This window comes from Pelobates fuscus, chromosome 3 (genome assembly GCF_036172605.1).
Source record: "Pelobates fuscus isolate aPelFus1 chromosome 3, aPelFus1.pri, whole genome shotgun sequence".
NCBI lineage: Eukaryota > Metazoa > Chordata > Amphibia > Anura > Pelobatidae > Pelobates > Pelobates fuscus.
Window position 1 is genome coordinate 72579214 of NC_086319.1, and position 14922 is coordinate 72594135.

The window sequence follows — 14922 nt, forward strand, 5'->3', positions numbered from 1 at the left end:
ATTAATATATACCCAAGTGTTCACATAGCCTACGAAGAATGAACAAACAGCATACTCATATAAAGTAGCATATTAGGAATATAAGAAATGTTTGATTTATTTTAAAGGAGCACTATATGGTCAGGAACACAAACATGTCCCCTTATGCCTCCCTAAATATAGTAAATCTTACTTGTATTCAAGTCTGAAGCTGCTTGCGTGTCCCTGTTTCCTTTAGACCTGCCCACTGCCGGCTAAAATTAACAGAAGTGGTAGCCTGATCCAATCACAATGCTTCCCCATAGGATTGGCTGAGACTCACAAAGAGGAAGATCGGGGCAGAGCCAGCACAATTCAAACACAGTCCTGGCCAATCAGCATCTCCTCATAGATATGAATAAAATCTATGCATCTCTATGAGGAAAGTTCAGTGTCTGCATGCAGAGGGAGGAGACACTGAATGTTTGGATGCATTTTAGGCAGCCATGACCCAGGACGGATCTCTAACAGCCATCTAAGGAGTGGTCAGTGAAGTAATCACTAGGCTGTAATGTAAACACTGCATTTTCTCTTAAAAGACAGTGTTTACAGCAAAAAGCCTGAAGGTAATGATTCTACTCACCAGAACAAATTCAATAAACTGTAGTTGTTCTGGTGACTATGGTGTCCCCTTAAGCTATATGTACTAACTGTGTGTGTCTAGCTAAATCGGTGAGACTTTAAGCACAAAGTCACAATACAATAATATATGAAATGACTGTGGATATAATTTTGTCTCTAAATTTTTTTTTTTTAAATCTGGACATAATAACCATGCATTTCGCGAAGTTTCACTCACCTGAGTTTAGCTTTGGAATCCTCAAAACTTTCAGTTACAAAGTACACTGGCTGAAACGATGTATCCTGATAGGGCTGGATTGCAGTAATTTCAGGATCAAAAGGTCTGATCTCTGGCTTGTTGGACAATGCATACTGGTAAAATAAAAAAATATAGATAAAATGCAATAATATAACGTTTAATTCTCTAATGAAGATAAGTATTTTTTCTATTGTTTTTATATGTTCTACCTAGGTGATTTTAATAGTTAAAAATTCATATGTATGGATCCGGAATATGATCAAAGTGCTGCAGGTAAAAGATTAATAAAAATTGCAGTTTTACCTGAGTCACAAACATTGTGAATCCTCTGTCTTCCCCAATTAACACAGCAATTGTTGATGAAAGTCAATTAGAGCGGTTTTGCTTTAAGCACATTATTTTACTTCTTAATTTTGAGTAATGAAAAAAATTATTTATATTAGATGCGGTCAGTGCCAAATATACTGTACAAATGTTTATTTAATTGCAACTATTACTAAAACTGACCACTGGGTGGCAGCAGTAGAACACCTTCTCATAGATATGACATGTATGACTTATGATTGGATTAAACTGGTTACTCACACCTTCTGGATCAACAGCATGAAACAGATTTGTGAAAAATTCATCCTGATGGAACTGAGTCTTTTTTTTAACAATAACATTAAACATCTATGGTTTGCCTTGTGAAAGTGGGAAAAAAAATATCAATGTAGATGTATTTCGAACTGATATTTGGCACTCACAAATATTTATATGAAACTTCTTTTTAGTACAAGAAATAAAATAACTTTATTTTAAATGAACTGGGACAATTTTATAAACTTGTAAAATTCACATTACACTATTAATTTAAAAAATGTAATTTTAAGGGGGACCCTATAGTCCTGATAATAACAATCTTCTTTTGGGGGGGGGGGGGGGAGTTGTAGGTTCATTTCTAGCAGTGTGATCACATGTCCACTCCCTTTGCTCTCTAAGATTTAAAGGGACACTATAGAAGTTTTGCCCATTAATACCGGTTGCCCAAAGGAGCGATCCTGCTTGCACGGAGATACCTTGAATATACCAAGCTTACTTGTAGCACTGTCTGCAACCTCTTTGCCATATTGTTTTAATTGTTTACGTTATGCTTTGTTGTTCTGCTTTGGCTTTTTCTTAAGCGGGTGCCCAGAAGTACTCCAATAAAGCTGAGTCTCGACCTACCACCATCAGCTGGCATCGGGGATTTGTTTCCCGTCCTTGTAATTCCCGCCCCCTCCCCCCCATTTTCTGTAATTATGACCCACAGGTTACCTTGGAGTTGTGGGTGTCAGTCTATTATCCTATGACATAGGTGCATACACCATTAGCCTCCCTACGGTATCAAGAGGCCAGGGGCCTTAGCTGCCCCTTTCTACCTTTCGTAAGCTCCCTAGATAACTTCTCCAGAGGCAGCAGGCCCGGGTTAAGTCTGTACTTCTTATCTTATTTAAAAACGTATAATAGTTTTTTTGTTAATATATCATTAAAAAATGTGCGGTTTTGCTTTCATGCCACTCAATGTCAACCTATGTCGTCTGAAAACCTGCTACAGCTGTTGTGGCATGGCGAGTTAGCTTGTATTTTATTTCACTGCAAAATAAAGAATTTAAAAAATGTATATATATATTAAAAAAAAGTTTCATAATATCATTTAATTTTTTTGATATTCTTTATTTTTGTTGTGCATATAGCATATAGCTGGGACTCCATGTTCAGGCTGAGCCCTGGGGACCATCTGTGTGGGTTGCTGACTGCGTTTGCTCAGGTTACTCCAGAACCTTTGATAAACGGCATCAAACACCTAAGAGAGTCTGTCCTTTAACCCCTTAAGGACACATGACATGTGTGACATGTCATGATTCCCTTTTATTCCAGAAGTTTGGTCCTTAAGGGGTTAAACTCAGCGCCGGAGCTTTCATTGCATGCTTCACGGCAACAGCGGCAATGGCCATTTTGGATAGGCCACGCGGGAGCGTTTGATATCAGAGACACTCAGGTGTCACCCAATGGTAAGTAAGCAGGGCCGAGTGGCGACCGGCATAACCCCTGCCCGTCCAGAGGTGGGGGGGGGGGAGAGTACGGGGCTCCGGTTGTCACAAAGAGGGAAGCCTGGGCCACCTCACGCGGAAAGATCTGCCACTTCTCCCTCAAGTTGCTGGAGGCTGCAGTTGCCATCTTGCAGAATTTAGAGACCCGGAATTTGCTCCAGAGCCGCCTGAGGGGTACCAAGCAAGGGTGTTAGGACGGGTGCGTAGAAAACATGGTATTTCCCCCTAAAATTCGACTTATAAGAACTAGATCGGAGCTCAAGCAGTGTGCGACCAACCAGTATGGCGTCCAAACCCCCCGCCCCCACCCCCCGTAATATAATTTTCATGTTTTGATATGTCATCTAGTTTTCTTTTCTTTAAGTTTGATTTGTATCGTGAAATAAAATAAAAAAGTATTGCCTTTTCTTTCCACTCCCCCTTTCTGGATGTCATCTTTATGCACCTTTGATCGTGTGGTCAGTAGTATGACCCAGTTTTCTCGTTTTGACATCTGACTATTTCCTTTCAGAATTCAGGAAGAAGCCACAATTTTGAAAAGGAATGGTCAGTTTAAAAATAATGTGCACTGGGACAGATAACTGACAATCCGACTGAAGATGCAAGATTGTTGAAATATAAGCAGGGGCAGGAACAGCCAAAAATATGAAATCCATATAGTTTATTCACTCCTTAAGGTTATGAAAATTCTGATATATAACAGAAAAGCGGGTCTATGCTTAAATCTAAGTGTCACCTACTATTTCAAACCTCAAGCTCGGCTGCCACCATCTATGTGTTTCGTTTTTCCCAACTTTATCAAGTCTTTATCAAGTTTGTCAGAAAGGAGGAGTGAGAGTTGTTTCAAGAATTTCAATATACACAATGAGATGGAATATAACAACATAAAGATTGTATGGAGCTTTTTTTTTTTAAAAGAAAAAAAAAGAAAAAAACTTTTTTTTTAAAATGACATTCAATGCACTCAACCTCACAAGTGCCACAGAGTGCTTGCAATAGCCAGTATCCGCTGACCGAGATTCAGTGATGCAGGGAAGCCAAGAAACTGATGTAAGGCTATTTAGTGCAACAGTTCCTCAAATAATAAAGAGTGATCAGGTCGTAAATGCAATCTGCCCAAGAAACAATCAACAGAGTAATGAAACCAACAGGACCTTCAGCTATGAAACATAGAAACATAGAATGTGACGTCAGATAAGAACCATTCGGCCCATCTAGTCTGCCCAGTTTTCTAAATACTTTAATTCGTCCCTGGCCTTATCACATAGTTAGGATAGCATTATGCCTATCCCATGCATGCTTAAACTCCCTCACTGTGTTAACAACTACCACTTCAGCTGGAAAGCTATTCCATGCATCCACTACCCTCTCAGTAAAGTAATACTTCCTGATATTATTTTTAAACCTTTGCCCCTCTAATTTAAGACTATGTTCTCTTGTTGTGGTAGTTTTTCTTCTTTTAAAAATAGTCTCCTCCTTTACTGTGTTGATTCCCTTTATGTATTTAAATGTTTCTATCATATCCCCCCGTCTCGTCTTTCCTCCAAGCTATACATGTTAAGATCCTTTAACCGTTCCTGGTAAGTTTTATCCTGCAATCCATGAACAAGTTTAGTAGCCCTTCTCTGAACTCTCTCTAAAGTATCAATATCCTTCTGGAGATACGGTTTCCAGTACTGCGTACAATACTCCAAGTGAGGTCTCACCAGTGTTCTGTACAATGGCATGAGCACTTCCCTCTCTCTCCTATACAACCAAGCATTCTACTAGCATTTCCTGCTGCCCTATTACATTGTCTGCCTAGACAATGCAATGACATAACACATAGTAATATGTAACATACTATTCTAAAGTATAATAAAACAAAACAGAACAGACCTACAAGCTGGACCCATAAAAAAAAGACTAAAGAAGCCTGCCATGCCATCATCTCCACCACCAGCGCCTCCCAAGCCATCCCTTAAGTACCTCCCCCCACAAAAGAGGCCAGCCAGACTCCATAGGCTCTCAAACTAGTACTGCCAGTTAGGGATATGCATGGGGAAAAAATTCGGTCCGGTTCAGCACTTCCGAAATCCGGGACTCCAGCAATTCGGCATTTTGGAAATTTGGCACATCGGGACTTCGGCAATTCGGTTCGGTTCAGCACTTCCGAAATTCGGCAATTCGCCATTTCAGGGATTTTGGACTTCGGCAATTCCCTAACCCTACCACTAACTCTAATACTAACTCTACTCCTAACACATAACCATACCACTAACCCTACCCCTAACACTAACCCTACCCCTAACCCCTGCCACTAACCCTAACCCTAGTAGGGGTAGGGGTACGGGTAGGAGTAGTGTTAGGATTAGATTCCTGTCATCATTTCCTTAATTTTCCCTGCCTCTCCTATTTTCCCACTTTTCAAAAATCCAAAGCATTTCTGCACTTCCGAAATTCGGAACTTCGACAATTTGGTTCGGTTCGGCACCTCAACAATTTGGGACTTCAGCACTTCAGCTGTATGGTTCGGTTATTCCGAAATTCGGCAATTCGGACATTCAGAAGCATCCGAATGTCCGAGTTGCCAAAATTCGTCCGAATTTAAATTGCACATGTCTACTGCCAGTTATTCCAAGAGCCGCTACTGCAGAAACAGGGATTCTATTAAGTTTTTAAGAATGTTGATGAAGGTGTTCCTTTTTAAGAGCAAGTTTTACTGCTCAGCTAATCTGACTTTAAATTTGCAACTCCATGGGAATTCTAGAAAATGTAAGGTTTAGTAAATAACTCACTCAACAATGCACTAACAATGAAACAAATATTTGTATTCATTGGGAACCGCATTAAAAAAATAGAATGCATCACTAATTAGCAGGAAACATTTTTCAGGATTGCAAATATAATATTTACAGACACTTTATAATTTAGACAAATATCTATTTATTGCTAGGCTAGGTTGGCAGTTAACAAAATGCTCATTCTTACCACGAGTTCTCCATAAGAGGACAGAAGACCAGCTCCATAGGCTTTAATAGATCCATTCTGCTTGCAGAGTCCAAATTCAATAGTGAACCAGTATAGCTACATAAATAGAATACAGACAATTTTATTGAGGCATGCTGTATATAGTCAATACTTGTTTACAAATAAAGAATAAATATGGGATAATGTGTAATATATTGATAAATAATGTCCCTTTAATTATTATTATTTTTTTTTAATATTATTTATTTGTGTATTTAACCCCTTTACTGCAAAGCAGTTTGAATAAAAACTAACAACCAAAACTCACCCAGAGTATTTTGGGTGTCCTAGAAAGAAATGTTTAAATTATTATTATTATTGCCATTTATATAGCGCCAACAGATTCCGTAGCGCTTTACAATATTATGAGAGGGGGGATTTAACTATAAATAGAACAGTTACAAGAAAACGTACAGGAACGATAGGTTGAAGAGGACCCTGCTCAAACGAGCTTACAGTCTATAGGAGGTGGGGTATGAAACACATTAGGACAGGAAATAGCAATCAAATAAGGTGGGAGTGAAGCAGAGCAGGTGGAGAGAGTAGCCTTTTAGGAGAGAGTAAGGGACAGGTAAGTGAGGTAGAGGTTAGTCTGGGAGGCCATAAGCTTTCCTAAAGAGATGGGTTTTAAGGCACTTCTTAACTGATTGAAGACTAGGGAAGAGTCTGATGGCGGTAGGCAGGCTATTCCATAGGAAGGGAGCCGACTGCGAGAAGTCCTGCAAACCCGAGTTGGCCGTACGGGTGCGAGCAGCGGACAGGATAAGGTCGGGCAGAGCAGAGAGACCGCGAACGGGCATACCTATGGATCTGTGAAGAGATCTAAGAGGAGCTAGAATTGGTCAGTGCTTTATAGGCATAGGTTAGCACTTTGAATTGACTGCTATTGGATACAAGAAGTTAATGTAAGGACTGACAGAGGGGTGAGGTGTGAGAGGACCGACTAGAGAGGAAAATCAGTCTGGCGGCAGCATTCATTACAGACTGTAGAGGGGCAATACGGCTTTTGGGAAGAAAAATTGGGAGAGGGTTACAATAATCCATGCAGGAAATTACTAGAGCACGGACAAGCTCCTTGGTAGCATCTTGCGTGAGAAAGGGGCGGATGCGGGCTATGTTTTTAAGATGAAATCTACAAGATTTGGCAATATACTGGATGTGAGGCTCAAAGGTGAGGTCAGAATTAAGTATGACGCCAAGACAGCGTGCTTGCAAGGATGGACTTATGGACTAAATGTATTTTTTTGTGTTAGTATGCATAGATAGCGCACTATGTATTGGAAACAAAAATGGAAATTTTGTTTGGACAGAAAAACTTCACTTACTAATTAATGAGGTTACAGATAGGAAAAGATAGTTATAAATAAATAATATTTCTTGATATGTACGTAGACTTTTTTCCTCACATAGACTATAATGCTCTCATCTATACATTGTCCAATATGCACATGTTCTCATATATATCCACCTGATTATATTGCATATAGTGACACATTACCATCACATTACCCATACCATATCATCCTCACATTGCAGCCATTTTGCCACTTTGGATACACACACGCAAAGATACATACACAAACTGATACACGTATGCATATATACACTTTGATACATGCACATATATATATTTGATACACACACACACACACACACACACCTGCTTGTGGTGTTGCCGTATGCATTGTGTTTACAGTGAGAATGTGTTGTGTGTGAGCAGGGCTGGACTGGGAATTAAAAGCAGCCCTGGAAAAAAATGTATATTCCAGCCCAATAATGCGTTGCACCAACATAGTGTGCAGATATAGAGATGGAAAAGATAATGTAGAATTGAAAAATATTACACCAAAGTGAAAGAAACCAGTCACGTTAAAAGCAGCTAATTTACACAGAGATTGGTGGTGGGTAGCTGGAAAAAGCCTAGCAATGATCCAAGAGCAGGGGGCAAGCAGGGGACCTCACCAGGATCTTTTCAGGCAAAAACATGTTTAAAGTTAATTTAAATGTGATGTGCTAAATTTGTGTCAGGATTACAAGTCGATCCAGCACGCAGTACTGTTTCATACCTAGGACTATGGATAATGTATAACTTGACCTTAAAATGGCCGGACTTAACAAGAATAGTCAAAATACTTGCCGAAGTCAGGAACACAGAATCAGACAACGATGAGAGAAAGGCAAAAGTCAAAGATACCAGAATTCAGGGAAGTCAAAACGAAGACAAAGTCAAATGCCAGAAAATAAAGATCAGGAACGCACTCTCGGATAACCATACGCATGAAACCACGACAGGGTAATGAGCAAGAGGAGAATTGGGTTTAAATAAACCTCCTGTGGATCCGATTGGCCGTAACCGGCCTTTGACCCCAAAGGCAATTACCAGGTTTTTCTGTGCATGATTGCTGCTCAGCACAAACCCTCCTGTGGATTTGTTTGGCCATGACCGGCCTTTGACCCCAAAAGTAATTACCAGGTTTCCATGTGCATGATTGCTGCTCAGCACAACTTTTCCTGTCAGGACAGTAAATGCCATTAACCACATTTTTATGTGCGGATGAATACGTGACACTTTGACAGTGGCTCATAGTAAGTCTTGTACCACTAACTGTGGCTGCAACTGAAAGAGGGATCCCAGGGGTTCTCTTTTCTTAATAATGCAGGCAAGAGGCATTGTCAGCAATACCCCGAATGAGAGAGATCACTGAGCCGTGGAATTTCAATGAGTTTAAAGGGGTTTAAACGTGCAGCACTCAACCCAGCTGGCCAAGGGCTTCCTCATGTATTTAAAGATACCTGGGGTTCCATAATACCATCAGGGATTTATTCCCTTCTGGCACCTTTACTGCATGATGGTTTTTGCTGTCAAGGGGCATTAAAGACGTGCACTGCATGCTGGCATAGACCATCAAGTAGTGGTTAAGGGCTTAATATAGGTGAAATACGTTTTTAGGGCATTGTCACATAGGAGAATAGCAAATTATTAAATTATTATGTCCTGAGTGTACTTATGTAAGTGTCTATAAATGCAACTGTGTTTGTGTATCTGTGTGTTTGAGTGTGCCTATTTAGTGTGATGAAAAATAATTAAAACAAAAATAGGTTACTCACTGTTGTTTACTTTCTGACTGATTCCAAGTTCCTTTTGCTGCTGTCCCTTTGATTCTTCTTCCTTGCGTGCTGCCTGCTGCACCTCAAAATCTCTGCCCTAGGCTTCTCTTGTATGAGAGTAAGATGAGGGCCTCAGGGGAGTGGATACAGGCCCCCGTGTCACATTTTAACTGTTGGCTACGGTGTGAGCACTGGGCATTCTTGTTGTGGCTGTCTCTGCCTGATGATCTGGAGTTCCTCCAATTTAGAGGAGTTGTAAGCCCTGTGAGGGCAGCAATGTGCTCTCTCTTTATATCATGTTCCTTTTTGGCTCCCACAGTTCCCAGCACAGTCACATCAAAGAGTAGTCACTACTCCATGATGCGGCTGTGCTGGGAATTGTGGGAACTGTAAGGGAACATGATATAGACATATTGCATATAGACATATTGCTGTTCTCTATCAGTACCCCTGAGCTGCACTGCTGTCATTAGTACTGAGTTTATCGGCGGACCAGCAAGGCAGCCATCCGGCCTGCTGACACTACAATCCACCACACAAGATGCGGCCACCGGCCACAATGTAACTATTAAACGCGACCATCGGCTGGCACCCTCTGTGTATGCCACAGCCGCATTCACCCTCGAGACTGGCCTCTACTTAATCTCTGCCTATGTTAATTCCCTTAGACACTGAGGGAAGCTGTGAGAGTGCAACGCGGCCCCAAATGTCGTGGCCCAACGGGAAATTTTCAGTCGGGCCCTATGTGTGAGGGATGATTATGTATAAGGTTACTGTCTAAGGGGTGGTGCCTGTGCCTAAGGTTGCCTGTGTGCTTATGAAGGTTACTGTGGCAGGGTGGTTGTGACAGAGTGAAGGTGACATGGTGTCTGTGTGTGAAGGGTTAGTGTGTGGCTTGACTGTGATATGGTGACTGTGTGTGAGGGGATAGTGTTTGGGTTGACATGGCAATTGACTGTAACAGGGTGACTTTGTATGAGGGGTTAGTGTGGGGCGGTGCTGTGACAGGTATCTTAGTGTGTGTGAGGGGGTATGAGTAATGTGACATGTTGTGAGCAGGGGGAGAGGGTGGTGATGTGACAGAGTGACTGTGTGTGGGGGGATAATTTTGTGTAGGTGAAGGGGGGTGCGGTGAAATGGTGACTGTGTGTGTGGAAGGGATGTGACAGGGTGACTGTGTGTGCGACAGCCTGGCGACTCTCAATGCCTCTGTGCTGTGAACTTCAGGAACTTTAATAAAGGCATAATTTAATATGCAATAATGCCAAATGTGTATTCATGATTGTGCGGTATGAATGCATCCTCTGGCAACTGGGTATACAAGAGCGCCAAGGTGAAGGATTTCATGTCAGCATAGTCCTATAACTGCAGAGTAAACTTTCACTTCCTTCTTTTTTTTTTTTAATTCTTTTTTTTTCTTGTGCACAAGATAACATACAAGCTTGCATAGCCACGACGGCTGATGCATGCATTTCAACAGTAGTCACATGCGTGGCAGATCGAACAGCACATTTTAGATATACGGTATGTAAGGAACTTCATGCTTTGAAACAGTATTAAACAGTAGTAGTATTGTTAAGCTACCTGCGCTTATGTACATGTTGGTTAAGCTTAGAGTCATTAAGTGTAAAGTCATAGGAGTGTGGTGCAACCTTTGAGTGGAGAGTAATCTTGCACTTTATGTGTGTATATAATAACAAGCTTTGGATCTTCAGTGATCTGTAGTGTTTGTGCTAGGCTGCTCAAGCGTATGCAAATAAAGGTTGTGTTTAGAGTGATAGGAGTGTGGCATAACCCTGGAAAGGGGGTACCCATTGTTACTTTGTAAAACAGGCTAAAATAGTTGTAAATGGGGTACATGTGAAAGGTAAGATTAAGCGTTTAACTAGAGTATACTCCTATGGGTTTCATGTGGTAAAACATAACTTTAGTAGATTATGAGAGTTAGTAATGCCAATAAGAAGAGAAGCTAATATAATGTAAGACAGCTTTGTGTGTCCGTTGAGCAATAGGTAAGCTCGGCGTCTGTGGCCGAGGCTTCAGCCGATTCCACAGTCCTGGCTCAGTAAGACTTCGGCACTGCTGGGAATCAGGGGGGCTCCGCTGCAACTCCCCGGGTTTTCGTGGGTACCTTGTGTGGTGAGCATACGTTCTCGGCGACGTGCCTGCTTCACCTCTCCCCATGCTGATCCGTGAGTTGGTGTCTGGGTGTTTCCTCCGAGTAGAGGGTCAGAGCCCCTCAGGGCGCTTGTAGCAGCTTTGCTAGTTTGTTGGCGGGCAACGCGTTGAGTGTCTATCTGGACTCTGTTGGCTGAGAGCCGCGCATAGGCCCCCCATTTGTGGCGCTTTTGCTTGAGTAGTGGTGGGCCCTGCGTGTGGGTTCTCCGCTTGTGTCGGGACCCAGGTAGGCAGTTTCTGATGTGTGGTCTGCGGCATAAGAGTCGGGGGGTAGCCTTCGCTGTTCTCTCTCGCTTAGTCCCGGTTAGTGGCTCTATGGTGCTTGTCGGAGCTGGTCTATGCGCCGAAGGAGTGATTGGCTTGCGGGAGGCCGTTTTGGCTGTTTGGGTCTGCACCAGTGTGGCCCATAGTCGCTTCCAAAAGTGGTCAAAGGCTGCTTTTATACTGGCCTCATGGGGAGTCCCGCTTGTAGGTCTCACTTGTAGAGGCTGGGTGAGTATGGGCCCCTGAACGCTGAAATTTTGGTTACCAGTTGCGGGTTGTGTACGCCCGCAGGAGCTTGTAGGAGCCAGTGGCCCTGTGTGGTGTGGACCGGGATGACCCCCGCCGGTCCATGGGGGGGGAACGTGAGCTCTGCGGTAAATCCGCTGGGTGTAAGGGTTGCGAGAGAGCGTCCGTCTCTCCCGCGCTGCCCCTGGGAGTTTGCCGCATGTTGGCGTGTCAGCAGGCCTCAATAGTTGGATCGGGGCACCCGGCGGTCGAACTGCTCGCTTGTGGTATTGGGTTGTTCGCCTGGGTGTCCCCCGCTTGTCAGGAGCTATTCTGGAGTTGGATGTGCCGAGTTTCATGGGTTTTTTCCCATAAAAGGACGTTTTGGTTCAGGAGCTGGGTCTCGGCACGTCTATTCAGCTCGGCTGCTCGGCTCCGCCCACCCTCACTTCCTTCTTTGATTAGACAATTACAACATAAATAATAGGATAGGACTGGGAAATAAGCAATTTAGGTAAAATCTCAATCTTCTCAAGTTTAGCTAGAACATACATATTTCTGCAACTTACCGTTGACAGTTTTTCAATATCTTCATCAGATGCACCAAGAGAAGCTAGGCCAATATCCTGCAGGAACAACATTCACACTAAGTGTCTCCTTTATGCGCACATACTACAAACATTCTACTTTCTGTTTCTGTATTTTGTATCACAGGTATGATAGACAAGTATTTGGTAGAGGTAAGGAAAAATGGTTTAGTTGGAGACTAATGAGGCCTGTTAAAGGAAAATCCAAAAGGCATACGGTCATTTGGTGGAAGGACGTTTTCCTTGTTGCTCGCCTTTTATTACATTTCAAATATAGTATTATTATTTTTTATTTGTGACCTTGGTTGTTAACTGTTGAAGACATGAAGGGCCCTTTGCAGCCCACAGTACGGCTCCCCCTGGAGGAAGGGCTAAGTTATAGGTTAGCCACACCAACTCATACCACCAATGGAAAAAAAAAATAGGAGAGGAACAGAGCTACAGTACTGATCATAGGGGAGAATAGAGCTGCACACCTGAGGGGAAGGGTAACCCTCAAACCCTTCAAAGAATGGAGAGAACAAGATACAACAAATACAGGGTGCGCTGAGTGACAGTGTTGTCTGTAGTTGCAGTTAACCTACGTTATTGCACCATTGGGTTTTCCCCCCTTTTATGTATTTTATATGTTGACACTTATCTGGAATGCTGTAAGAAGTCTTGAGGATACACCTCCAAGTGTCCAGTTATATCCTACATGTGGGGAGTATTAAATACCACTGTATGCTGTTTTACCTAGAGCTGAGCATAGCTCTTTAAATTGTGAGTTGGCATTTCTCTACTTCTATGTTGTTCGTGATCCAGCTTTCCTAAAACGGTTTTGCACTATTGGTCTCTTTTTTTGCTTTTGTATTTCATATTTACCACTGAGGATTCAAAACAAGGACTGAAGAATATACACTCCAGGTCTTCGCTGTACTTTAAGAGAGTCTTTATATTATTTCTGATTTTTGTTTATTATCTCTCATTGTCCTACTCAGCGCACCCTGTATTTGTTGTATCTTGTTCATACCACCAATGGATGATAGGCTCAGAACACTCAGCTGTCAGTCATTATTGGGCAGTGAGTTAGGGCAATAGTGCCAATTTCTATCCAGCAGTAAAAACTGTATTTACTTTCCTTGTTTTGCACAGTGAAAAGATATTTTACCTGGGAAAACTGAGCAAATTCCTTGTCGGCTAGCATTGGAATATGACCCAGCAATTCATGGCAGCAATCACTATAGAAACAATAAAACATTAGGATGATTAGATGCTGATGATGTGATGATGTGCATTCTATATTCATTTATAATCTCTAATACATGCTAATCACACTGCCAGCAGTGGCTAAAGAAAGAAGTAGTTGAGCAAATTGGGAAATATTATCCTTTTAGTCATCACTGCTCCAGACATCTCCAGCTTTCTAGGTATTAAATGTTAAAACATGTGTATGTCGTATGTGGCTTTTTTGCGGAGTAAAGTTGGATCATTGTACTCACGGTTCTGGGGAATGCATGGCAGATGAATGATGCCTTATGTACTGAGTACTCGGAAATACTCTGAATGCCAGGCAGGATAGGAAATCTCGTGCAGACAACAAGCCCGCTGCTGGTCTCAGTTTAAACCCTGTTCTGTCTACAGAGGAAAATCAAGTTAGTGAAGCAGATACAACAAAGAGTTTTTATGTAAGCATATTAATTGCAATTTGGTTGTTCCTTAACCCATTAATACTTCCAAAGCAAGGGGTCAGGCTAAGCCAAGGATATCATAACTGTCCTGATGTCTCATGAATCAGGAGGTGGTGAAGTATAATTGACACACCAAGCCTGATATAAAATGATTATGGGCAATATCAGTGGTTTTGCCAAATCATTTTGCTTTTATCAGTAACCAGTAAACCAGATTCATAATGGGATCTGAGTTTAGCCCCGTACCACCCCCAAACCTCAAGCAACACTGTAGGCACCCAGACCACTTCAGCTCACTGAAAAACAACAAGCTGTAACTATAGCACGGTATGGGATTTAGACACTTCTTGCCTAACTTTAAAAATCTAACTATACAATTTAGATTATGCCATTTTGTATATACATATTTTTTCGTCAAATGACATTTTTGTAAACACTAATCAAATTCAACAAACCTGATCTGTAGGGCTCAATATTTCCACTGGCCCCCTAGGCATGGGCATGTCAAAGTTCAGCAAGTTGAAATTCCCCCTTGATAAAAATCTAATGGACCTCCCAGGCTTAAAGTGAGGAGTAACGCTTAGACCTGTATAGTAGCATAGGACTTGATATTTCAAGCACTGTTTACTATTTATGTGATTAACCTTCCTACAGAGTCTTACCTTTTAAGAAAAGTGACACATCCTGAAGTTGGGGAATGGACTCTTCCGAAAACCCACATAAGTTCTCCAGCTGTTGAAATGCATCTAGGTATTGCTTACATGCATAATTTGGATACAGGCTGCGCAGGGCTTTGTAAACCTGCCTCCTATAAGAATGCCATATATTAACAACTGCGCAATATGAAATAATAATTATAAAATACAGTTTGTAACACATAATAAATTGCATTGTTATCCAAATATATCATAAGTAAAAAACACACAGATAGTATAAGTACTAGAGTTTCAACTGAGTATAGATATGATAGA

At 41.8% G+C, this 14922-nt stretch overlaps 1 protein-coding gene across 1 annotated transcript in view; it reads right to left on the reverse strand.

The window, feature by feature from the left end:
• Positions 1-14922, reverse strand: part of LOC134602376 (tyrosine 3-monooxygenase-like) — a 51834-nt gene that overhangs the window by 4560 nt on the left and 32352 nt on the right. Inside the window, exons 6-11 of the mRNA XM_063447207.1 lie at positions 14614-14759; positions 13763-13898; positions 13432-13501; positions 12264-12320; positions 5881-5976; positions 818-951 (exon numbers count right to left, since the gene is read on the reverse strand). Coding sequence (XP_063303277.1) covers positions 818-951; positions 5881-5976; positions 12264-12320; positions 13432-13501; positions 13763-13898; positions 14614-14759 — 639 coding nt within the window. The remainder of the gene's footprint in view (positions 1-817; positions 952-5880; positions 5977-12263; positions 12321-13431; positions 13502-13762; positions 13899-14613; positions 14760-14922) is intronic.